Genomic DNA, 25,965 nt, shown 5'->3' with positions numbered 1-25,965 from the left:
ATAAGCAGGGAAGGACACAGCAGTGCCACAGGCGCTCTTGCCCTAAAGGGCGGACGCACAGAAGGGGGAGGGGGGCAGGGAGCCTTTACTAGGGATCCTCCCAACTCCGGCCAGGTGCCTCAGGCTGAGGGTAGAGACGGGCTGCTCAGAGCCCCAGCTCTAATCAGCGCGCACGAGGAAGGGAGGGTGCGCGCTGCGCAACAGCTGGGCGCACGCTGACGGAGCGACCTTAGAACCCCAGGGGCAGGAACGGCCGTTACCTGCTCCAGCAACGCCCGCAGGCGCAGCTCATGCGCGCGGCGGCCTTGCGCCCCCTGCCGCACGTAGGCCGCGTTCACCAGCCTCTCACTCGCGCCGAAATTCTCAGCGTTCATGTCGGAAGAAGTGGGCGGAAAAACTGACGAACACGCTCGGATTCCAGACCCTCCTGCCGCCGCCGCCGCGCAGGCGCAACCGCGTAGAACGAGGGGCCGTGAGACCACGTGAGGTGACACGCTCAACTCCGAGGGAGAAATCAAAGGCCTGTCCGCATGCGCGTGGAGAACGCGCCACGCCACGCCACGCCCCCCCGGTGGGTGGGGGGTGCGGCGCCTTTTTCCTGGCGCGCGGAGTGGTCTACGCCCATGCCTCGCGGGGGCGCTGCTGCCTCCTCAGCTTGCCCGCAGCCACCAACGGCCGCAGCCGGCAGAGTGGAGCCGACCGCGGCCAGGTGTCTCTACGCGGAGGTGAGGCGGGCCCCGCAGCACGCGGAGACCCTGAGTTCGGCCAGGCTGCTCCGCCCGGGCACGCGAGCCGCAGCCCCTCTGTCGCTGAGCACTACGCAGGGCTCATCATGCAACGTGTGAGCCTAGGGGCTGCCGCGGAGATCACGGGTCTCAGGCCCGCGGATGTACCAGCGCCCAGTAAAGATGGGCACGGAAAGGTCCAGTTCTGCCCTCACAGCCCGGCCCGACCAGCCTGCGAATAACTAAGGCAGCGCCCTTAAGATGTGGGCTTAGTTTAGGCCTGCATAGCAGGGGCGCGCTGGGCTGTCCTGGAGTGCACTGTGGAATGGCCGTTTTGTTAAAGGCCTGAACATATTAGAGAGGTGAAAGGTTTTGCTGACTTTGAAAAACCCTTTTCCTGTACAAAGGAGGAAAAGCAGGATACTGTATTCCTGCAGGGAGTAGAAATAAACCTAAGTCTTGAGGCTGCTCACACTTCCATAGGTGCTTAACTTAAAGTTTATGATTAGTCCCCCTTTGTGGCTTATAGAAAAGGAGGACGTGTGGCACCTTAGAGACTAAAATTCTCCTCTGTTTTTCCCACCAAATGCGTCCGATGAAGTGAGCTGTAGCTCACGAAAGCTTATGCTCTAATAAATTTGTTGGTCTCTAAGGTGCCACAAGTCCTCCTTTTCTTTTTGCGAATACAGACTAACACGGCTGCTACTCTGAAATTTGTGGCTTATAGGATTTCTTAAAGTTAAAAACATGCATGTCAGGCTGCTGTATGCAGTTCTTCAACATTATAATGATTGTGGTTAGGGATGTGCTTGTTTACTAAAATAGTTAAACTAATACAACCCTTAGTGTGGACACAATTATCAAGGTGCCTTATACTAATATAGCTGTTCCCATAAGGGAATGAGAATAAACAACCACTATAAGCATCTTTATACTGGTATAATTACATCTGTAATAAGGGTGTTTTGCAGCTTTAGCTATACTGGTATAATTAATGCAGTACAACTTGTGTGTGTAGACAAGTCCTAATAATTGGGTTATTGAATCCCTGTGGAAGTTTGTACCCATTTCACCACATTCACTGCTAGTGCCTTTCTATAGCATTTTCAAAGTCAGTTATGTCCTTGAGACAGAAAAACTTAATGGAGAATAAAATAAATATTTAGTTGGTTTTTGTTTTGTTTTAAACAGAAAACTAAACTGGTTTCGTTAGTGGAGAAAACTGCCTAGCTAGCTCAAATCCTTACACAGGAGCCTTATACTTAAACAATTAAATCACTTGAAATAGCATGATTTCACTCAAAACCTCTGCTAGAAGATCCCACATTCATTAAGGCTTTGCCTAGGCTAGAGAGGGTTATACTGGAAAAACTATAACAGCAAACCTCCTTAGTTTATGCTGGCAAAAGAGAGTTTTTGCTGGTATACTTTGTGAATCCCCCGCCTGCCCGGCCCCCAGACATAACTATGCCTGCAAAACTTTTAAGTGCAGACCAGGCCCAGAACTCCCATTTCAGGACATTGCCAAGCAATTTACAGTATTAAATTATTTTATTTAAATCTCTTCTTAATGCACTCTGAAAACACCCAGAACTAGAGACAGCCGCACCTCTACTGTTCTTTGAAGCCACCTGAAATACTTTAGATGTGTAAAGTTTGTACAAAGGCTTTGATCCAGCAACAACAACATATGCTTATCTTTACTTATGAGTTTAAATTTGTGGGATTGCTCACATACTTGAAAGTTAGGCATGTATGTACTAGCAGGATTGGGGCCACAGTTTATACACAAAAGATTGTGTTTTGCATACTTCTGTGTGTTGCTTTAAATTTTTTATTATGAAACACCAGACAGCAACAAAATAGATTTTACACTCTGATTTCATCTGTGGGTACCTTGTAGACAGTTTTATATTTGGACTACACAAGACTTTTTAATGCATTAAGCAAAATTTTTAAGTATTTCAAGTATTGAATTAAAATGTATTTGTTTTATTAAATAACTGATACAATATATTTAATGTCCTATAAGTATTTACTCTTTTATAGGTCTTGCTTTTAGCTTTTTAATAAATTTCTCTGGCATCTGTATTAAAAGACCACCTTATTTAAGCAACCACGTTTTTACATTCTCCTGAGTGGTTCATTATTATATAGTGTATCTTGTCTGCAAAGTAAATTTAAATCTAAAACTAGACACAAACAATGCATAGAAACAATGTTTAGGTTGAAGAAGTAAGCAGAAATTAGGTTAAAACTGCTAGAGTAACTTTTATTCAGCCCAGTTTTGTTTAGGTGTTTAGTATCACTTCCGTAACTGATCAGTTTAGTCACAGTGAAGTTTATTAATCAGATTTAGCCATTTTTCAGTTTGACTCTCAAGCAGATCCTTTTTTTTAAAAAATGGTTAATTATTTGAAATAACAACTTAGTATGAAAAGCTGTGGATTGCTTGTCAGTTATTTACTGTTTTGAATATTTGACATCTGGAAATCTGTTAGAGGTGTTTTTGTTTCTTGCATTTTATAAGCAGGAGGAGTGCCAGAACAATTCATTCTGTCGGGCTGAGATTGGAAGGACTAAAAGAGAGGAATTAGTAGAACTGGAATTTTAGGAGCAATGTATTCTGTCTCCACAAAATCTTTTCTAGTTTAGAATGTTTGGTTGTTTATTTTTATATGTAAGAAATAAAGGACTAAAGGGTAAAGGGTATAAAGGTATAAAGGTATATAAAGGGTATAAAGGGTAGAATTAGTGGGGGAAGCAAAAGTGGATGGGAATCTGGGAGGCAGTGACCATGAGTTGGTTGAGTTCAGGATCCTGACGCAGGGAAGAAAGGTAAGCAGCAGGATACGGACCCTGGACTTCAGGAAAGCAGACTTTGACTCCCTCAGGGAACAGATGGCCAGGATCCCCTGGGGGACTAACATGAAAGGGAAGGGAGTCCAGGAGAGCTGGCTGTATTTCAAGGAATCCCTGTTGAGGTTACAGGGACAAACCATCCCGATGAGTCGAAAGAATAGTAAATATGGCAGGCGACCAGCTTGGCTTAATGGTGAAATCCTAGCGGATCTTAAACATAAAAAGAAGCTTACAAGAAGTGGAAGGTTGGACATATGACCAGGGAAGAGTATAAAAATATTGCTCGGGCATGTAGGAAAGATATCAGGAGGGCCAAATCGCACCTGGAGCTGCAGCTAGCAAGAGATGTCAAGAGTAACAAGAAGGGTTTCTTCAGGTATGTTGGCAACAAGAAGAAAGCCAAGGAAAGTGTGGGCCCCTTACTGAATGAGGGAGGCAAGCTAGTGACAGAGGATGTGGAAAAAGCTAATGTACTCAATGCTTTTTTTGCCTCTGTTTTCACTAACAAGGTCAGCTCCCAGACTGCTGTGCTGGGCAACACAAAACGGGGAAGAGATGGCCAGCCCTCTGTAGAGATAGAGGTGGTTAGGGACTATTTAGAAAAGCTGGACGTGCACAAGTCCATGGGGCCGGACGAATTGCATCCGAGAGTGCTGAAGGAATTGGCGGCTGTGATTGCAGAGCCCTTGGCCATTATCTTTGAAAACTCGTGGCGAACGGGGGAAGTCCCGGATGACTGGAAAAAGGCTAATGTAGTGCCCATCTTTAAAAAAGGGAAGAAGGAGGATCCTGGGAACTACAGGCCGGTCAGCCTCACCTCAGTCCCTGGAAAAATCATGGAGCAGGTCCTCAAAGAATCAATCCTGAAGCACTTAGAGGAGAGGAAAGTGATCAGGAACAGTCAGCATGGATTCACCAAGGGAAGGTCATGCCTGACTAATCTAATCGCCTTTTATGATGAGATTACTGGTTCTGTGGATGAAGGGAAAGCAGTGGATGTATTGTTTCTTGACTTTAGCAAAGCTTTTGACACGGTCTCCCACAGCATTCTTGTCAGCAAGTTAAGGAAGTATGGGCTGGATGAATGCACTATAAGGTGGGTAGAAAGCTGGCTAGATTGTCGGGCTCAACGGGTAGTGATCAATGGCTCCATGTCTAGTTGGCAGCCGGTGTCAAGTGGAGTGCCCCAGGGGTCGGTCCTGGGGCCCGTTTTGTTCAATATCTTCATAAATGATCTGGAGGATGGTGTGGATTGCACTCTCAGCAAATTTGCGGATGATACTAAACTGGGAGGAGTGGTAGATACGCTGGAGGGGAGGGATAGGATACAGAAGGACCTAGACAAATTGGAGGATTGGGCCAAAAGAAATCTAATGAGGTTCAATAAGGATAAATGCAGGGTCCTGCACTTAGGATGGAAGAATCCAATGCACCGCTACAGACTAGGGACCGAATGGCTCGGCAGCAGTTCTGCGGAAAAGGACCTAGGGGTGACAGTGGACGAGAAGCTGGATATGAGTCAGCAGTGTGCCCTTGTTGCCAAGAAGGCCAATGGCATTTTGGGATGTATAAGTAGGGGCATAGCGAGCAGATCGAGGGACGTGATCGTTCCCCTCTATTCGACACTGGTGAGGCCTCATCTGGAGTACTGTGTCCAGTTTTGGGCCCCACACTACAGGAAGGATGTGGATAAATTGGAAAGAGTACAGCGAAGGGCAACAAAAATGATTAGGGGTCTAGAGCACATGACTTATGAGGAGAGGCTGAGGGAGCTGGGATTGTTTAGTCTGCAGAAGAGAAGAATGAGGGGGGATTTGATAGCTGCTTTCAACTACCTGAAAGGGGGTTTCAAAGAGGATGGCTCTAGACTGTTCTCAATGGTAGCAGATGACAGAACGAGGAGTAATGGTCTCAAGTTGCAATGGGGGAGGTTTAGATTGGATATTAGGAAAAACTTTTTCACTAAGAGGGTGGTGAAACACTGGAATGCGTTACCTAGGGAGGTGGTAGAATCTCCTTCCTTAGAGGTTTTTAAGGTCAGGCTTGACAAAGCCCTGGCTAGGATGATTTAACTGGGACTTGGTCCTGCTTTGAGCAGGGGGTTGGACTAGATGACCTTCTGGGGTCCCTTCCAACCCTGATATTCTATGATTCTATGATTCTATGACTGACTGAGACGTTTTAAAGCAAGCTTTTCGGATAGGTCCCTGAGTTCTTACTTTTGATGTTTAGTTTAGAGCAAATATAACTGGCCCCTTAAAACTTACTTTTGGAGTCTTATCTGGTTCTTCCATTTCATAGTTTTATGTTTAGATGGTTAAATAACATGGGAAACATACATAGTGACCTCGCAAAAAGAAAAGGAGTACTTGTGGCACCTTAGAGACTAACAAATTTATTAGAGCATAAGCTTTCGTGAGCTACAGCTCACTTCATCGGATGCATTTGGTGGAAAAAACAGGAGAGATTTATATACACACACACAGAGAACATGAAACAATGGGTTTATCATACACACTGTAAGGAGAGTGATCACTTAAGATAAGCCATCACCAACAGCAGGGGGGGGGAGGAGGAAAACCTTTCATGGTGACAAGCAAGGTAGGCTAATTCCAGCAGTTAACAAGAATATCAGAGGAACAGTGGGGGGTGGGGTGGGAGGGAGAAATACCATGGGGAAATAGTTTTACTTTGTGTAATGACTCATCCATTCCCAGTCTCTATTCAAGCCTAAGTTAATTGTATCCAGTTTGCAAATTAATTCCAATTCAGCAGTCTCTCGTTGGAGTCTGTTTTTGAAGCTTTTTTGTTGAAGGATAGCCACTCTTAGGTCTGTGATCGAGTGACCAGAGAGATTGAAGTGTTCTCCAACTGGTTTTTGAATGTTATAATTCTTGACGTCTGATTTGTGTCCATTCATTCTTTTACGTAGAGACTGTCCAGTTTGGCCAATGTACATGGCAGAGGGGCATTGCTGGCACATGATGGCATATATCACATTGGTAGATGCGCAGGTGAACGAGCCTCTGATAGTGTGGCTGATGTGATTAGGCCCTATGATGGTATCCCCTGAATAGATATGTGGACAGAGTTGGCAACGGGCTTTGTTGCAAGGATAGGTTCCTGGGTTAGTGGTTCTGTTGTGTGGTGTGTGGTTGCTGGTGAGTATTTGCTTCAGATTGGGGGCCCAACAAAGAAAACAACAGAACGCCACTAGCCATCACCTTCAGCCCCCAACTAAAACCCCTCCAACGCATCATCAAGGATCTACAACCTATCCTGAAGGACGAGCCATCGCTCTCTCAGATCTTGGGAGACAGACCAGTCCTTGCTTACAGACAGCCCCCCAATCTGAAGCAAATACTCACCAGCAACCACACACCACACAACAGAACCACTAACCCAGGAACCTATCCTTGCAACAAAGCCCGTTGCCAACTCTGTCCACATATCTATTCAGGGGATACCATCATAGGGCCTAATCACATCAGCCACACTATCAGAGGCTCGTTCACCTGCGCATCTACCAATGTGATATATGCCATCATGTGCCAGCAATGCCCCTCTGCCATGTACATTGGCCAAACTGGACAGTCTCTACGTAAAAGAATGAATGGACACAAATCAGACGTCAAGAATTATAACATTCAAAAACCAGTTGGAGAACACTTCAATCTCTCTGGTCACTCGATCACAGACCTAAGAGTGGCTATACTTCAACAAAAAAGCTTCAAAAACAGACTCCAACGAGAGACTGCTGAATTGGAATTAATTTGCAAACTGGATACAATTAACTTAGGCTTGAATCGAGACTGGGAATGGATGAGTCATTACACAAAGTAAAACTATTTCCCCATGGTATTTCTCCCTCCCACCCCACCCCCCACTGTTCCTCTGATATTCTTGTTAACTGCTGGAATTAGCCTACCTTGCTTGTCACCATGAAAGGTTTTCCTCCTTCCCCCCCCTGCTGTTGGTGATGGCTTATCTTAAGTGATCACTCTCCTTACAGTGTGTATGATAAACCCATTGTTTCATGTTCTCTGTGTGTGTGTATATAAATCTCTCCTCTGTTTTTTCCACCAAATGCATCCGATGAAGTGAGCTGTAGCTCACGAAAGCTTATGCTCTAATAAATTTGTTAGTCTCTAAGTTGCCACAACTACTCCTTTTCTTTTTGCGAATACAGACTAACACGGCTGCTACTCTGAAAATAGTGACCTCGCTGACCCTACTGAACATAACTTTCATCAACTTGATTACATCATCAACAAGCCTCACAAGTTGTTAATGTTAAACCTATTTGAATAATTGTTGTCTCACAGTTTACTGTTAATAGATTACTTGTGGCACCTTAGAGACTAACAAATTTATTTGAGCATAAGCTTTCATGAGCTACAGCTCACTTCATCGGATGCATGCATCCGATGAAGTGAGCTGTAGCTCACGAAAGCTTATGCTCAAATAAATTTGTTAGTCTCTAAGGTGCCACAAGTACTCCTTTTCTTTTTGCGGATACAGACTAACACAGCTGCTACTCTGAAACCTGTTAATAGATCGTTATTCAGCCTGTTTGAGCATAGAAGAGCCATTCTAAAAGATTTTTCCCATAGAAATAAAATATTTTGTGTTGCACCTGGAATGTGATGATGCACTGAATTAATCTTGTTTTCATACAAGGGACATAATTTATTTTGTTCTTTTATTTGAAAGTATCACAAGAGGGCACCCACCTAAAGCTAAAAACACACTGAATGTGAGTGAGCTACCATGGGGGTTTACTTCTGTTTGTACTTAGCCTTTTTTTATATTTTCTTTGTTCTAGGGTTCAGACACCACTGTGAGAGGTACATTATAAATATCTACAAAGTGAGATACACTAAAGGATTAGATTCATGTTCAAATCAATGAAGAAGATATGAAAAAATTGAAATAATCCAGATCTTTCAGTATTTTTAAAAAGACAATTGTTAATCCAGAAACATGAGCTAATAATTTGAATTCAATATAAATAGTTTGTAAATAATGTATGTTATATATTTAATAATTTATTATTATGGGCATTTTCCTGTTTGAGACCTGTACCATGAGTCAGTGAGTGAGCTATCGTGGATGCTGTTTAGGTTAGGAGTGTTTGAGCAAATCACAGAACTCCCATTACATGAGCAGAAGATCCAAACAGTGTTAACATTTCCACTCCAGTATACAAAAATGGGGTAGGAAAGGGAAATATAAACATGTTTCTTGTTCAGTCCATCCCCCATTATTGGCAGAAAAAAATCCCAAACTTGTTGGAATCTTCTAAAGGAGGTTCTGTCTCACCAATGCTACAGAACAGTATTGAAATAGGTGAGTTAGCTGCTACTGTTTTGTGGCTATGTGGGGATGCACGGGATCTGATTATTCAGTGTGCAATGGGGGTGTAGAATTTTCTGCCATTATGGTTTGGTAGCTTTTTACACCCATTATGCACAGGGATTGATGACCATATAATATGCAACACTGTAAAATCAGTTCCTGTATCTTTTGTCTCCATGTAATTGTTTACTGGGCATAAAGGGCCAATTTGTTTGGGTGTACACTAGGGCTAAACTTGGTCCATTCTGCTCATCTTCAGCAGAAACAAATGAAAAGAGAAATGCAAATATGAAGAGATTCTATGAGATTACAAATATTAATAGCTATATAAGCAAATGGTACATGAGGGGGTTCCAAAGTCCATGTCCTGCAGTTAAGCTGTGATAAAACAGACCAGTCAGATATTTGACTGCTTATTTTATCAATCACTGAAAAAAGTAACTTTATTTAGGTTTTTCAAGTAGCACACTGAAGGATCCTTATAATTTCATAAAATGACTAACTTCCCACCATGTATAGCCTTCTTTTTAGTTGAGCAGAGAATTGACTTGCTCAGGATGTGCTAATGAGGAGAGAACAGTTTGGGATTCAAGAATAAAACAAAATAGTGGAATGTTTCTGTTAAAATGGTCAGCAATCAAATAAGTGTTTGTGATACTGCCATATTTAGGTTTCAGAATTAATCTGTGTAGATTAAGGGAATAGTTAACACTTCTTGTATTGTCTCAGACTGTCTGCAAATTGACATCTGACAATAATGTCAGTTACAATCAATTTATGTATTCAACATTTTCTTCCCCACGCTGACAGCTACAAACTTTTAAAAAATAAGACTTAGATTCTAGGGTGTCATTTTGCAGCAAGAGGTCCTGTGCTATAGCAATTTCATATACGGTATAAATTTCACGAAATGCAGCCAGCCCAGGCCTGTAGATTGCCTCAATCGTCCCGAATGTATTTGTGTGGGGTGGGGGCTAATCTAGCGTTCCTGGAGCTGGTGCCTTGGCCCCAAAATTCACCTTCAAAGCGAGAGGATAAAAAATGATAAATGTATAAAGAAAGATACTGTCAACTCAAGCTTCCCAACAGCGAGTAGAGCAGAGAAGCCGTGGATGGCTTGGCTCTGTGCCTGCGTGGCCGTGCAGGCCCCTAGGGATAGGATGATCAGATAGGTTTCAGAGTAGCAGCCGTGTTAGTCTGTATTCGCAAAAAGAAAAGGAGGACTTGTGGCACCTTAGAGACTAACAAATTTATTAGAGCATAAGCTTTTGTGAGTTAACTGTAACTCACGAAAGCTTATGCTCTAATAAATTTGTTAGTCTCTAAGGTGCCACAAGTCCTCCTTTTCTTTTTGATGATCAGAGAGCAAGTGTGAAAAATCGAGAGGGGAGGTGCGGAGTGAGAGGAACCTATGTAAGAAAAAGCCCCACCAATCTGGACTGTCCCTATGAAATGGGGACAGCTGTCACCCTACCTTGGGAGTGCAGGTCTCCCTGCTGACGTGTGTGCGCTGGGGGGCGGGGGTTGGAAGAGCGTCTCTCCCTAGGTAGGCGAAGAGGGCAAGGGTGGAAGGGCTCAGCGGCCGAGTCTTTCCCTGCGCTGCCGTTTGCTCCTGGAGCTGGCGGCGAGGGAGTCCTCGGCCATGGTGCGCATGGGCAGGGAGGGCTGCCGAGAGGTGGCGCCGCAGAGCTTGTTTGGCCGACTCTGGGCTGCTGCCTGCGCAATGCGTCCGCCCGGTCGCCTGTGAGCCCGCCTGGCGGCTCGCAGGATCTTACCCAGCCCGCCGCAGACGCTAATGGCGGAGTCGGGCCCTGAGGAGCCAGACGAGCGGCTGTTGCTGCTGTCGGAGGCGACGCTGCAGGACAGCCCCCCCCCGCGGGGGCTCCACGGCGTGAAGGCAGCTCCCGGCGGGGCCGTGAGGCTCGGCGGGGCCTCTGGGCTGGAGGAGGAGGAGGAGGACGGGGACATAGACACGGACCCCGAGGGTGATGGTGAGGAAGAGCCGCTGCTAGGAGCATCTGCCACCCGCCGGAGCCGGAGCCGGGGCGTCGGTGCCTCCTGGGACAGGGAGACTCGCATTGCTGCAGGTACGGCGGAGCCCTGTCCACACACGCACGCACTATCCACCCTGGTGGGTAGGGTGACCAGATAGCAAGTGTGAAACATCGGGACGGGCTGGGGGGGGTAATAGGTGCCTACATAAGACAAAGCCCCCCATATCAGGATTGTCCCTATAACATTGGGACAGCTGGTCTACCGGTGGGACTGCCTCCCCTCCCCCAATTTCCACGGCGCTCCCCTTGTTTTCTACTTTGTTTCCCCCCGGGGGAACGCGGGGATTCCTCACCGCCACCCCTCCGTTCATGCCTTGTCTTTGGTTTGTTGATCCCTTGACTCAGCGTTAATCCAGTTCACTTTGTCTTTCCTTTCCTTTCCGAGGCGCTGCTGGCTAGTTAGGGTAGGAGACGTAAAGGGGGGCTGGTACCTCACAGTCTTCCTATATATATACCCACATACAGCCTGCCCCCACACCGTGTAAAACGAGGGTTTACCCTCCTTCATCTTGCTTGCACGTTCCGGAATACGACTTACTTAGCTTAAATAATTTTTAAAAGAAGTGAGCCGGGAACAAAACAGGCGCTGTTACTGGAACAAGATCAAAGTTGTGATTGTTATGCGATTTGAGAGAGCTTACCTGAAGAGGGACGGGAGGGGATGGGATGGGGTGTAGTATGAGATCATTGAAAAGCTATTTTTGCTGATTCCAAGAGCTGCCTAACTGAAGGCCTGTTTGCTCAGGGAATGGCTACAGAATAGGCAGTGACAGTCCCGTCCCGGCTAGTTTGTTTGTAAGTATACCCTCTCATCTACAGAGGTAATTGACAGGTTTCAGAGTAGCAGCCGTGTTAGTCTGTATTCGCAAAAAGAAAAGGAGTACTTGTGGCACCTCAGAGACTAACAAATTTATTAGAGCATAAGCTTTCGTGAGCTACAGCTCACTTCATCGGATGCATTTGGTGGAAAAAACAGAGGGGAGGAAGTAATTGAGTCTCCATACCCCATACCTCTTTGAAAATGCCAGCAAGGATTCATCTTAGGAGACCACCACCAATTTGTATCGTGTAATGTGTGGGTCAGTTGTTATGTAAAAACTACTTTCAGTCACTGTTAGTCTAGAATGGTGGGAGAGTATATTGCAATGTAATCATTTTTGGGACCATCATCCTCTTAAAAACAGTGCTTTAAGGAACGCTGCTACTGTAAATTAACTTAAAAATCAAACTCCTTGTCTCTATATGCAAGACCCTATGTGAGGTCACTTGCCTCTATATATCCAGTCTCATATATTCTTGCTTCCTGTTTTCTTCTCAGGTCAGGTCTACAGTAGGAAATTAGGTTGGTGTACCTATGTTGCTCAGGGTATGAAAAATCCACATCCCTGAGTGACACAGTTAAGTCGATCTCACCCCCGGTGTTGACAGTGCTAAATCAGTAGGAGAATTCGCCTCCCAGGAAGAAGGTGGAGTACCTACGCGGACAGCGTAGATAGCCTCTTCACTGAAGTGCTACAGTGGCGTAACTGCAGCGTTTTAAGTGTAGACTTGCCCTCAGTTCTCACTTAACAGCTCTCATCATCTTTTTTCAAGTTCTGGCTTCACACCTGTTGTCATGCTGCATCTAGTGTTTGGAACAGTCAATCATTCCTGACAACTTGGCAAAGCTTTCTCATTTTTCTTCTTCAGACTTGCTTGTTCAAGGACTGTCCAATTTCCTTTTCTTGTGAATAATATTTATTCACTTTCTATTCTGTGAAAAGTGATCCAGTGCTTGTTTTTATGACCTATTATAGGACTGGGGAGCTTTTATTAGTGTGTCAGGTGTGTACATTTCTGGCAATATGAAATTGACTTTTAATAACTGCTTTCTTGTCTTTGAAACCCAGTATTCAAGGGGAAAGTGTCCAAATTTTAAAGTGAGTCAGTCTGTTGGTGAAATTCCAAATGCAAAAGTGCCAAAAAGAGGGTTGTAGCAAGAAAGTAATAACTAATAAATTCTTAGTTGTCTTTCTTATGACTTTATACCTCTCTTCAAGCCTCTCCAGGTCAGTAAAGGAGTGTAAACCTATGGCCTTGTCTAAACTGCTTTGCATACACTAGAGAAGGTTTATTAGTATAACTATACCAGCAAACTTTGCTAGTTGAGATGAAACTTAAAGCTGTAAAATAATCTTTTTTCCAGTTTATTTTTAATAGTTTCTCAAATGAAATAAACTATATAGTCAAAAAGCAATGTTACCTTGCACAACTGCATCTTCATTCTGGCTATTGCTGGCATAGTTATGGCGGTTTTTTGGAGGGGAGAGGGGGAATGATAGGATTTTTTTTTTTTCATATTTCTAACTCCATAACTATTCTGGCAAAACTTTTAACTGTAGACCAGGCCTAAGATTTAAAGAAGCTAAGTTAAAATGTATTAGCTCATGTGTTCTGACATAACACGTTTTAAAAGTATGGTGTACAGTACATAAAGCATGTTGCCTATAATATGTGCTGAATTGGTTGTGTTATAGCTCCAGAATGAAGACTGTCAACAACTTTGCTTCTTTGGTATGATGGAACTTTGTGCAATAATAGTAAAGCTTGTCTGTGCACTAGTCAGAAATTAACTCTCTCAGGAACTAGGGACCATAATAAACCTCCCCACCATTCAGACTAAAGTGCAAGGAGCATTTCTTTGACTTTGCCTTATCAAATACGTACACCCACGTTGCTATATATTTATGTATAAAAAATTCCAAAACACAACTGACAGGATCCACAGGATATAACATGGAACTGTGGGACTGCTGTGCACCTTAACTTTCTGACCTGGGCTGTCTCTCTCAGTGCTATGCCAGTGACAGGCAGCCAATCCTTCCAGGTGCTGTGATCACTCAGCCATCAGCATGTGGAGCTCCACACCCAGATAAACTGCATGAGTCAGTCACAAATTATATAGAGATCGGCACCAGCCAATCACCCCAGCAATATACCGTCTTATGCTGTGCAAGAGTTGGACGGTGCAAGATCATTCATTAATTTGCCACTTCTACAAAGGGTAGTGGATAGGCAACAACACTTGTTAACCTGAGCTGAGATTTCCCAAGCACTTCAACCAAAACCACACTGTTTTAGATAAAATATAAAACAGATTTATTAACTATAGAAAGATAGATTAAGTAATTATAAGTAGCAAACATAGAGATCAAAGTTGGTTACGTAAGAAATAATAATGTTGCAGTCTAAATTCTAGTCTAAGGGCATGTCTACACTTACCTCCTGAGCAATCGATCCAGCGGGGGTCGATTTATCGCCTCTACTGCAGAGCGCTCTCCCGTTGACTCCGGTACTCCACCGGAGCAAAAAGAGTACGCAGAGTCGACGGGGGAGTGGCAGCAGTCGACCTACCGCAGTGAAGACACCCCCCGGTAAGTAGCTTTAAGTACGTTGACTTCAGCTACTCTATTTTTGTAGCTGAAGTTGTGTAACTTAGACCAACTTACCTCGCGCCCCCATCCTTCCCCCCAGTGTAAATCAGGCCTAAGTAAGGTTTGAATCAAACAGTCTCTCACCCCAGTTTACACAGGCTGGATCCCCTTCCCAACCTGGGACCAGTTTCCCCAGTTCAAAGTTTTATCTTCCTAACAGTCTTCCAGGTTTTGAAATGGGGGATGGAGAGAGGCCAAGTGATGATTTCACTGTCCCTCTTTTATACCTTTTTCTAGCTACTAGAAAGATCCTTACTGTGAGGTTGGGTTTAGTTAGCCCTCATTGCGTACATGCCCTCTCTAAGTCTCTGGGATAGTGGATTCTTCTTGATGGGCAATCAACACATGTTTGGCTGGTCCTGATGTAACTCCATCTTGTCAGTTACTCCTTTGTCCCCATTGAAAGGCTAGACCCAAGTTCATACTACATTTCAGTAACAAACCTATAGCAATACTTCATAACTTCACATACAATAATAGTAAAATTCAACAGATTAGGACAGATCATTTTAAAATGATACTTCACAAGGCACTCGTTGTACAAAACATATCAGAATCGTATGACCACGGTGAATATGGAGGTTCCAGGATGCTATTTTAAGGTACAGAGTGTCACAACAACTCTCAACTGCACACATTTTTATCACTGGGGAGGGTCTAAGAGAACAGTATATGACAGATGATAATCATGTTGCTTAATGCACTACTGGAAAGAGCTCAGATATTATGGTGGTGAGCACAGTGTATATTCTATAAAGAATAGAATAGGGGGAGCCCCAGTTTTAACTCAATTAGTTTAGCATGTATTAAAGTATTTGCTGCTTTCTGTCTTACTCCTTTAAAATGTTTTAATATTGCACACTTAAACCCAAGTCTAGACAAAGCTTAAGCAAGTGAAGTTGCTATACGTAAAAGCTGAGAGTGCTCAGAAGATGTGAGTTATACTATCTAGACTCTCATTTGAATTTTAAACTGTTTAGTGATCTAATTCTGTAATTAGATGTGGGCGGACCCTTGTTCCAGCATAGAGCACTACTGAAGTGAAGCTTATACAAGCTGAGGTGAAAGGGGATCTGCCTGCTCAGATTTAATTACAGTATTGGGGACTACATCAAAAATGGTTGACGATAGTGTATTCCCACACAGACAAAAACTTGGTTAAGAAAAGTTAGCATTGCTTAAAGGTAACCGCATCCACAAAACCTTAAAAGCAAAAAATGTCCCATAAAGGTATCCTCTGGTATACTTTAGTACCCAAACATCATATTCACACCATTTTCACTGACACTCTGACCTTCTATAAAGGTCCCATACACTTTAAACATGTATGATTTCTCATACCACCTTCATCACTACAGTATCTGAGCAACTTCCATTAGCACAAAAGTGACATGACTAACATCTGTCAAATGTCATTCATTCTGTGTCATTTCCCCTCCTCCCCCAAGGAGAATTGTGAATGCCTGAGCAGTAGAGTTGCTGAGCACTGTCCTCATCCTGGAGCTTTCTATGATCTTCTAGAATCTAGATATTCTGGTCATATGCCATTGAATGTCTTGACGATAAGGACTAAAATTTTGTGTTTAATATGTACAGTAACATAATACGCACTCCATATTCTTTGTAATTATGTTATAATGCAAAACTTTAACTCTGACTTCAGTAATATCAACAAGTTTTTTATACATCTGTGCACCAGTGAGCTGAATGGTGTGACGTTCTCCCTTGGGAGAAGAATTAAGGATGAGAATCAGAAGATAGTGGTGAGACAAAAAGAGGGAGGAGAAGAGTAAGGTATGTGGGAGACAAGGAAAAAAGGCAAAGCTGTTACAGCTTTTTTTGAATAATGGCCTATCTACACTCAGGCCTGTTGCAAGAAATTTGGGGCCCTGGTACATTAAGTTTTCTGGGTCCTTGCCCCCTCCCCTTTCACTTCAGGTAGAGATGTTTAAAGTGTCCTGGAGCTTGTTTCCCCTTGCCTCATGTCAGGCAGTTAGTAGAGCTTAACCCACTTAACAGGAACAAGGCAATCTTATTCTGGAATAAGTGTCCACACACGGAGTTATTCAGGAACAGCTTGTATAGACCAGCCTTAACTTTTGCATTAGAATCCCTAAAATATTTTCTCTAGCTATAAGAACTTTGCATATGTAAAATATAGTCCTAACCAAAAATTAAAAAAAAAAATTGTGGAGAAATTGTCAGATATTTCAGATTTCAAAGCTTTTGATAAAAACAGATTTCAAAACATATCAATTGCGAAGTCATGGAAACTATTTTCATAGGACTTCAATATTTTTTTTCATACTTGTACAGAGCTGTAATTTCTGTGTTGGTTGGTATGCAAAAAACTCTCTGGTGATTAGTTAATTGGAATGCTTTAAAGTTTGAATGTTAACAAGCATTTCAGAACTTAAACTGGATGTTAATGCTAGTTGCAAATGATCTGCTTAATGGATGGCTAGTGAATAATATTATCATACTGTAGTTTGTGGCAGAGGATTTGAAAATGTAAAAAACAAGTATATTAGGCAAAGTTGTTATATGGACTATATCCTTGAATAATCAATGCTGCTTGAAATGCTTTACTCATCTAGCTTTCTTTACAGGGCCCAACTTACATATGTGGACAGATATTTGTGAAAAAGATCAATAAAAGCTTTTTAGTCCACTAATCTGAACTTCCCTCCTTTGGAAACAAGACTATAAAAACAAAGGAAACATGAGTTGTTTACATGTTTAAATTTAATGTTTATTCATATTCCCTTTTATTTATTCTGTATTAAAGTTGATGATAAACATTTTTACAATATTGAACTCAGATAAGTTGACACAAACTAGGCTTAATGCTTAACTTTTTAAACAGTAGATACTTTGTTGATACTTAGTGAAATCCTAGTCTTGGTGAAATCAATAGCAAAACTCAACTGACATCAGGGAGGCCAGCATTTCACCCTTGGTCTCCAGTGAATGCTAGTGCCATTTTCTAACTAAAGGAGGAAGAACTGATATAATTTTTTCCTACTCGCCATTTATTGTGTGAGCCATGTCTAATATAGTTCATTAACATTTAGAGGAATAACTTTTTGTTTTTTAGGAAACGCGGGAAGTACTGCAGAGATGAACTTATTTTTGGATGATCCAGAATTCGCAGAAATTGTGCTGAGAACAGAACAAGCTATCGAGTGTGGAGTCTTTCCAGAACGAATTTCCCAAGGATCTAGTGGGAGCTATTTTGTCAAGGATCCAAAGGGGGTGAGTGCATTATTGACTAATCAGACATAGTAAATGCGACTCATTTTATTTGAAAAGGTGAAAGAAACTGGCGTTCTCTAACTGGTAACCAAAGAACTGTCTCCCTTAAATAAATGGTGCCATGTTAGTTTAATTTATTTTGATATATTAATAGCACAGCTGTGAAAATCAATTTGGTCAGGTAGCTTGCCTCATTACAATATCTTGCAAAACAAGATAATCTGAACATAATTCTTATTCCTGTATAGTGGTATTTATTCAGGCACTTTTGAATGGCTGATGATTAATCAAAATATATGGGGAATAGGATCTCTGTTACTGTTTGAAAACAAGTCAAGGATTCTTCTTACCTTGTGTAAAATTTTGATATTCTTTACTTTCTGTTTTAAAAGGACACCATAAACTTCAAAAACTTGAAGCTTTTGATTGTAAAACTATTTGAAATAGTGTGCTGAGGTCTTTAAAATTTCTCTTTTAAATATCTATTAATAAGGGTTTTTCTGTTTCCCTGCTCACGTTTTGAGTCTCTTCTGCTTCTTAAATTTCAGCTTCGCCTTTCTTGTTAAATTAAAATGATCTGGACATACTGGAGAAATGGTCTGAAGTAAATAGGGTGAAATTCAATCAGAACAAATGCAAAATAATCAATTTAGGAAGAAACAATCAGTCGCACACATACAAAATGGGAAATGACTGGATTGAAAGGAGTACTTTAGAAAGAAACACTATAACCCCCAGGTATCACAAACTAAATGTGAGTCAACAGTGTAACACTGTTGCAAAAAAAGCTAACATCATTCTGAGATGTATTAGCAGGGATGTTGTAAGCAAACATGAGAAGTTAGTACTCGGGAGAGGGAAATGACATGGTGATCTGAGACAGGGAAGTAGGACTTAGGCTTCTGAGTGACTTAAGTGCTTTTGAAAATGTTATCCAAGGGTCTCATTCCATTCTTGTGACTGGTTCTAATCCCTAATGTGTACCAGAAAGAGAGGCTCTGGTTTGTAATTTGACTTAACATTGCCAGCTGGCTTTGAGGGAACTTAATCACCTCTATCTGAAGTCCTCAGCACTTCCAAAAGCCAAAGGGATGTTTCAGAAGCACCAAAAAGCAGAGGGTTTTTGGAAGGTTCTAGATGCTTAGCTGGCCAGCCTTTACCAGTAGTCTGCAAAGACCTCCCTGTTAGAGGCAGACTAGGAGCATGTTAGTCTTGAATACCTATGGTCACCTTTGGCATTTGGATCTTTAGCACTGTACAGTGTAGTACAGCATTAGGTTTTCAGTCAACCTTCCAGATGGTTGTCCTGTATCCCTAAAAGAATGAACCTTGTTATCAGGTTTGTATGGGGATTGACCGTTTTAAAAAACTTCATTAAAAATCCCTGTGTCTGGGATATTAATGTGGTTATGAAAAAGTGGATGCAACCTCCTTTTGAAGCACTCATTTCCTGTGATTTTAAGTTTCTTACATGGAAGGTCACTTTCATGATGACAGTGATTACAGGTTATAGGGTGAGTGAACTCTTCAAGCTGTCTTGACCAACCCATCTCATTCCAGATTTTATGAGGATAAGGTGGTGCTGCAGACTCGTTCTAAATTCCTCTCTAAAGGTGTTACCAGAGTTCCACCTTAATGAGTTTATAAACCTGGCAACATTTTTCCATTGCCACATGCCCATCGCACTGAAGTCTTTCTCCAGTTGTTTGATAAAAGGCTTTTGGGTTTCTATCTGGGGTGTCTGTCCTCATCTTCAAGGTGCTCGATGGCCTGGGCTCAAGATTTCTAAAAGATCGCCTCCAGGATGAGGACAGTGGTTGACAACTCCACTTCTCAGCCACAGTGGAACTTCCCACTACAAGGGTAAGTAAAGATCATTAATGCAGGAGACACAGCTGCCTCAGAGGTTGGTCTGAGACTGGAAGGAATTCCCCCAGGAATAAAGGACCATCACAAACGTCACCATCTTCCATTCCTAGTGGAATGTGCATTTTTTTCTACCTCATGTTATCTAATATAAACAGCTAGCAGTGTGTGCATATTTTTTTAAAGACCTACTAAAACCAAAACCACTCTGTACACATGTCCCCCACCAACCTCCAGTGCAGAGAGGAGGATGAGAGAATGGACCACACATGACAGATGTTAGTCATGTCACTTATTGAACTTCTGGAAGGTATTCAGTTACTGTGGTGAAGAGGGTGGTATAAGAACTTTTCTAGAAAAGAGCTTGGTGTGGACTGATGCATTTAGAAAATCCATCCAACTTCGGACACCAGTCTGCTGGGCAGTCCTGTTAACAAGATGACCATGCCTTAACTAGCTATCTGATTGCATTTCAAATTGCTGTGATTTGGCTGGTCATGAATCAAAACAATTATTTTGGATGGCTTTTATCTTCATTTGGGTTTGCATAGGTAGCTTTTTGGGGGGGGGAGGCGGGGTTTGGGCAGGGGGGTGGGAATCATTCTACAGGCTGAGTATTGTGCCTTAGTGGAAGTACCTGTCTTCTTACATGCCAAATAGTCATTCCTTATTTATACACAACTGCCTTGTTGCTACTGTATGCTTTTTACTCCTATATCCTTGGAACAGCTATTAATCTTTTTTTGGATTTTGGAGAGGTCATCATGCACAGATGATATCATTAGAGAAGGGGGAAATATTTACTAATTTTGCTCCTATGAAAAGATCAACTTGCAGGATTCTTGCTTGCCCACCCATCTTTCCTCGGAGATTGGAGGTTGCTGGTTTTGGATGCATCTTTTTCTAGTTTACTCTTATTCTAATTACCTTGAATTGGCTTTTTTTTCTGTGATGTATGCAGTGGTGTTGTAGCTGGGCTTATCCCAGGATATTAGAGATACAAGGCGGGTGAGGTAATATCTTTATTGGACCAACTTCTGTTAGTTAGAGAGACAAGCTTGCACAGAGTTCTTTAGGTCTGAAGAAGAGTTTTGTGTAGGCTCGAAAGCTTCTCTTTCTCACCAACAGAAGTTGGTCCAATAAAGATATTGCCTCCCCAATCTTGTCTTTCTGTTATATGTCACTTCCTGCAATTGCATTAAGAGACTAGAACTTTCGGAACACAGTAGTTGTTGGAGCGGTATGCTACAGTCACTAGAAAGCCTGGCTCATGCTCTACCCCGCTGCCCTCAAAAGTTAAAAAAACAAAACCCCACGCACCTTGTGAGGGGAGTTCCATCACACTCATAGGAAGGAGCTAAGTCTCACAAATAGAAATCCTAATCCAAGTCAGATCTTACAAAAGCTCTTCAGATCAGGGGCTGGTTTTTTTGTTTTATTTATACAGCACCTAGCACAGTTGGGCCCTGATCCATGATTGGGGCCAGTCAGTGCTATGGCACCATAAACTGATACACTCTGTTGAAATCATGACACCTTAAAACACCCATGAATTCTGGCAGTCCTATATATATGTAACAATGCCTAACAGCCTCAAGTCTCTGACTGTCCCAATGCCTATGATATCCTTGGCAATCTTCTTTGTGGCACTTTTTTGGGAGGAGTCCTTTATTTTCCTGTTTGTTTCTTAGTGCCTAAGCTGTTACTTATATTTCCGCTCAGCATCATTTAAGGTCAGAGTTCAGTTTTCTTTCCCTCCTGTGTGCTTGACAGTTATTGTTCCAAAATGAGTCATTTCATCATACTTTGAAATATTTGGAGGAAACTGTCATAAAATATTCAAATATGCTTGGACTAAATATTTATAAAAATATTGGTAGGTAGGCAAGAGCTTTATTTCAGAATATGAAAGTATTGGCTAAGGGGTCACAAGAAGATTTATTACATTTGATTTACAGCTTTGCCTCATTCTCCAAGCAGTCTCTGTGCTTGTCAGTTCAGGGTTCTGTCCAGGTCCATCATTTCTGTTGCTGGTTTCAGAGTAGCAGCCGTGTTAGTCTGTATTCGCAAAAAGAAACGGAGTACTTGTGGCACCTAAGTGACTAACAAATTTATTTGAGCATAAGCTTTTGTGAGCTACAGCTCACTTCATCGGATGCATTCAGTGGAAAATACAGTGGGGAGATTTATATACATAGAGAACATGAAACGATGGGTGTTACCATACACACTGTAATGAGAGCGATCACTTAAGATGAGCTATTACCTGCAGGAGAGCAGGGGGAGAAACCTTTTCTAGTGATAATCAAGATGGGCCATTTCCAGCAGTTGACAAGAACGTCTGAGGAACAGTGGGGGGGTGGGAGGGGAAAATAAACATGGGGAAATAGTTTTACTTTGTGTAATGACCCATCCACTCCCAGTCTCTATTCAAGCCTAAGTTAATTGTATCCAGTTTGCAAATTAATTCCAATTCAGCAGTCTCTCATTGGAGTCTGTTTTTGAAGGGTTTTTTTTTTGTGAAGAATAGCCACTTTTAGGTCTTTAATCGAGTGACCAGAGAGATTGAAGTGTTCTCCGACTGGTTTTTGAATGTTATAATTCTTGACATCTGATTTGTGTCCATTCATTCTTTTACGTAGAGACTGTCCAGTTTGACCAATGTACATGGCAGAGGGGCATTGCTGGCACATGATGGCATATATCACATTGGTAGATGTGCAGGTGAACGAGCCTCTGATAGTGTGGCTGATGTGATTAGGCCCTATGATGGTGTCCCCTGAATAGATATGTGGACAGAGTTGGCAACGGGCTTTGTTGCAAGGATAGGTTCCTGGGTTAGTGGTTCTGTTGCGTGGTGTGTGGTTGCTGGTGAGTATTTGTTTCAGGTTGGAGGGCTGTCTGTAAGCAAGGACTGGTCTGTCTCCCAAGATCTGTGAGAGTGATGGGTCGTCCTTCAGGATAGGTTGCTGTGCTTCTTGGACCCCACAGACACTCCTTTGTCAACCATCCAATAGGGATATAAATAGAGGGTAAAAAAGTAATCTATTGAAATTCAATCGGTTTAACTGGGAACTAGGGGTGCGGGGGCACTGCAGCCCACCCACATTTTACGTGGGGCTCTGCTGACTCCTCTTCCCCCCCACCCCCTGCACACCCGGGGTCCTGGCTGCCTCCTGTCCTCTACCTTCGCCACCCCGGCCGTGTGCTTATTGGTTAACTGGTTAAATTTACATCCCTACCATCCAAGCCCCTTTCTTTTAAGCTGGCTTTTAAATCCTTTTTCAGCTTGACATTTCAGTGTTGCATCATCTCGCACCAAACCAGTTTTCTGATGTGTTTTCTCCCAATTCCCCTGTGGGTAGGGAAAATAAGTCCTCTTTCCCTTGTGTTGGGAAATAAGTGGTCAGAGTGTTTTGTTTCTTCACTCTGTATTTTACAGTATTTAACATCCCTGTGATTGTATCATTGTCTTGATAACCTGTTTTCCCAGAATATAGGTAAACAAAGTGTGGATTTTTGCCTCCCTCTCCTTAGCTCTTTTATTTGATGCCAACAGAAGTGAAACAATAAACTACCATCATGCTCTTGTTCGTTGTGTATTAAAATACCTCTGGGTAATGAACATAAGAACGGGCATGCAGGGTCAGATTAAAGGTCTATTTAGCCCAGTATCCTGTCTTCTGACCGTGGCCAATGCCAGGTGCCCCAGAAGGAATGAACAGAACATGTAATCATCAAGTGATACAGTCCCTGTTGCCCATTTCCATCTTCTGGCAAACAGAGGTAGGGACATCATCCCTGCCCATCAGTAGTAAAGGAAAACTAAATTTAAAAAAAGGCTAATTAAATCTAAATTCAAATATAATATTGTAAAAGTAATTGAGCTGCAGTTTAAAATATTTTATTAAGCCCCCTCACCCCCAATCCTAATGTGCGTTGCATTTTACAGAACATAGATGATATTATCGTTGCTCCAAGGACTAAAGTCCTTAGTCCTGAAGTCTTGGAAGTGTATAGGATACACAAAACCATTAGGTAATTTGTGGAGTCAGTCAGGAGACTTGTGTAGACTTCAAATCCTGCTATGGAGACTTCCTTAAATATAGAGCTGTGTGGCTATGTAACTCCTCTTCATTAAAAGGCTCTGCACAGTTATGCTGCCCAACAGTTTTGAACCTGTAGAGCTCAGCAAGATCAGTGCTTCAGTCAAACTTTAGAGGCCATATCTGGGATTGGATAATCTAGATTTGACAATACAGAGAAAATACAGCATGGTCCAATCAACTGGTGGAGTGGGTGGGACTCCTTTAATGTGGCACATGTATTGATTGCTTCCTTGGTAGGTTAAAAGTGTAATTCAAGGAGGGACAAGACTGATTATCGGGTTAGCAGGCTACATATACTACTGTATCTACCAACTCATCACTGGGAAATGAAGAAGTCACTAGTATTGTAGACTCTTCAAATAAATGTATTGTGCTTTGATTGCTTTGGGTAGCAGCAGCTAAACTACCTGTCAGTGTTTCCTCCAAGCCTCTGACTTAGGACTTGTGACTAACAAAATAAACTCAATAAATCCAGTATTCTAAATGTTATGGAACTGAAAAAGCAAAGCAATATATAGTTGTTTTAAATAGAAACATTTCTCTAGTGATTGCAAAACAAATATTTCAATATTATACTAGTACAGTAAAAAGCATCTAACTAGTAAAGCATGCACAACTAAAGCAAGTGATGGTCCTCTGTTCCTAGAAAGTACACAAACATCTGTGTTCAAGCAGTGCTACCCCATTCAGTTCAAGGGTATTAAGTGGTCTTGGCTCCATCCATGCTAAAAGTTAAATTGGATACAAAAACATGGTTGTGACATGCTCATCTGACTGACTCACAACAAATGTGGTTTGGGTTGTCTACTCTGCAGCTTTCTGCCTTGCAACTAGAGCTGACCCATATCTGTGTGTCTTCATCTAGCATCTCCTTACCATTCTGGGAAAATGTGGGCAACTGTCACTACTTCCCCAATAGAATATATGTGCCTAGAGGGCTTGCACAAAGCGACATCAGCTGCTTGTGAGGGAAGTGTATTTTGGATATCTTCTGTAATAGGAGGAAGAGGGATCGGAGAAATAAAAATGATACAAAGAAATGGTGGATTGAAACTCTTTCAGGGAGAAAACCGTGCACCAGAGTAGAATTTTGATGGAGTGAAATGCTGTAGCATGTTCACTGTGTATTAAACTTAGCGTTTATGGCCACTGACTTTGTTTTGAGCAAACGGTGTCACTAATTATAAAAGTAGTTTAAAATTCAAGTGCAGGCAGAACCTTTCTGAGTGTTTTAATGAATATGTGTGACATGGCTAGTTGAACTGACCTGTTCCTTTCAGCTTTGCAATTTCATTTTTCATGAATCACCTTTTATAGATATTGATCAATTTAACGTTAAAATTCTGAGAATACTTATTTATTAATGACTGCTTAATTTAAAGAATTCCTTTACAATAAACGGGGAAAAAAATAGCACAGAAGTAAAATTTAAATGGTATTTTTCTACATACAGAAATGGTAAAAATGTGATTAAAATTTGTGTTGGGATTTCATGATGAATGCTTGCTAGTCAGGATAGCTTCATTATGTAAATACACTAAGCCCTTCAAAATAGTTCAGGCAAGAATGATCTATTATAGGAAACATTTTATGGGAAACTTTGACTGATCTATACACTATCAGGTTAGCAGTCAGTGCACTGCTGTTGTCCATGAGTATATAGAATTAAAATGTGAAGCCTGATTTTTTGTATATTGCCCTATTACTTTTTGATTATTTTGTATAGTGCCCTATGGCTTGTCAGTCATTGTTTTCCTCTTTTTGCATCTGAATTAGCTAATGCAAATCATAATTAAAGTTGTTTGGACTGTGGCATTATTTATTTAGAACTAGAAACGTTCAGTTCTCTAGTCAAGCAATTACCCTTTATTTTTGTTGTTCTGTCTTTTTAAAGATAGTAATGTAAACTATTTTATTAAATCATTCATAAAAAGATTAGAAATTTTAAATTGTTTGCATTAATACTAACTTTACAGCTGTTTGACGCTTAGAAAGAACTGCTTATGAATATCAATACATGATGAGTTAAAGCAGCGATCCCCAAATTGGGGCACCCCCCCACACACACATTCTGGAGGGCATGGAGGAATGTTCGGGGGGTGTGGCAGGACCCGGGCCAGCCCCAGTGGGTGGCAGGGAGAGAGCACCACCCAGTCCTGCCCCCAGCCGCATCTCTGGCTCCCGGCCATGGTCCAGCTCCAGCCGCAGCTCTGGCTCCAACCGCCACCCTGCTTCCAGCCCTGGCTCCCAACTGTGACTCAGG

The 25,965-nt window shown here is 42.2% G+C and overlaps 2 protein-coding genes across 4 annotated transcripts in view; one reads left to right on the top strand and one right to left on the bottom strand.

Moving 5' to 3' along the window:
* Positions 1-510, bottom strand: part of SEPSECS (Sep (O-phosphoserine) tRNA:Sec (selenocysteine) tRNA synthase) — a 48,160-nt gene extending 47,650 nt beyond the window's left edge. The window contains exon 1 of the mRNA XM_038398807.2: positions 261-510. Coding sequence (XP_038254735.1) covers positions 261-374 — 114 coding nt within the window. The 5' untranslated portion in view covers positions 375-510. The remainder of the gene's footprint in view (positions 1-260) is intronic.
* Positions 511-10,397: 9,887 nt separating this feature from the next.
* Positions 10,398-25,965, top strand: part of PI4K2B (phosphatidylinositol 4-kinase type 2 beta) — a 36,447-nt gene continuing 20,879 nt past the window's right edge. The window contains exons 1-3 of one of the 3 annotated variants that reach the window (XM_043514059.1): positions 10,896-11,032; positions 16,172-16,266; positions 17,570-17,727. In XM_043514059.1, the coding sequence (XP_043369994.1) occupies positions 17,593-17,727 (135 nt within the window). In that variant the 5' untranslated portion in view covers positions 10,896-11,032; positions 16,172-16,266; positions 17,570-17,592. Of the gene's footprint in view, positions 11,033-16,171; positions 16,267-17,569; positions 17,728-25,965 lie in introns of all 3 variants that reach the window. The other 2 variants (XM_038398804.2, XM_038398803.2) reach the window with 2 other exon arrangements.

Source organism: Dermochelys coriacea, chromosome 4, assembly GCF_009764565.3.
Source record: "Dermochelys coriacea isolate rDerCor1 chromosome 4, rDerCor1.pri.v4, whole genome shotgun sequence".
Taxonomy (NCBI): Eukaryota; Metazoa; Chordata; order Testudines; family Dermochelyidae; genus Dermochelys; species Dermochelys coriacea.
Note: the sequence above shows the minus strand (reverse complement) of the source record. Positions and strands in the feature narration are given on the sequence as shown.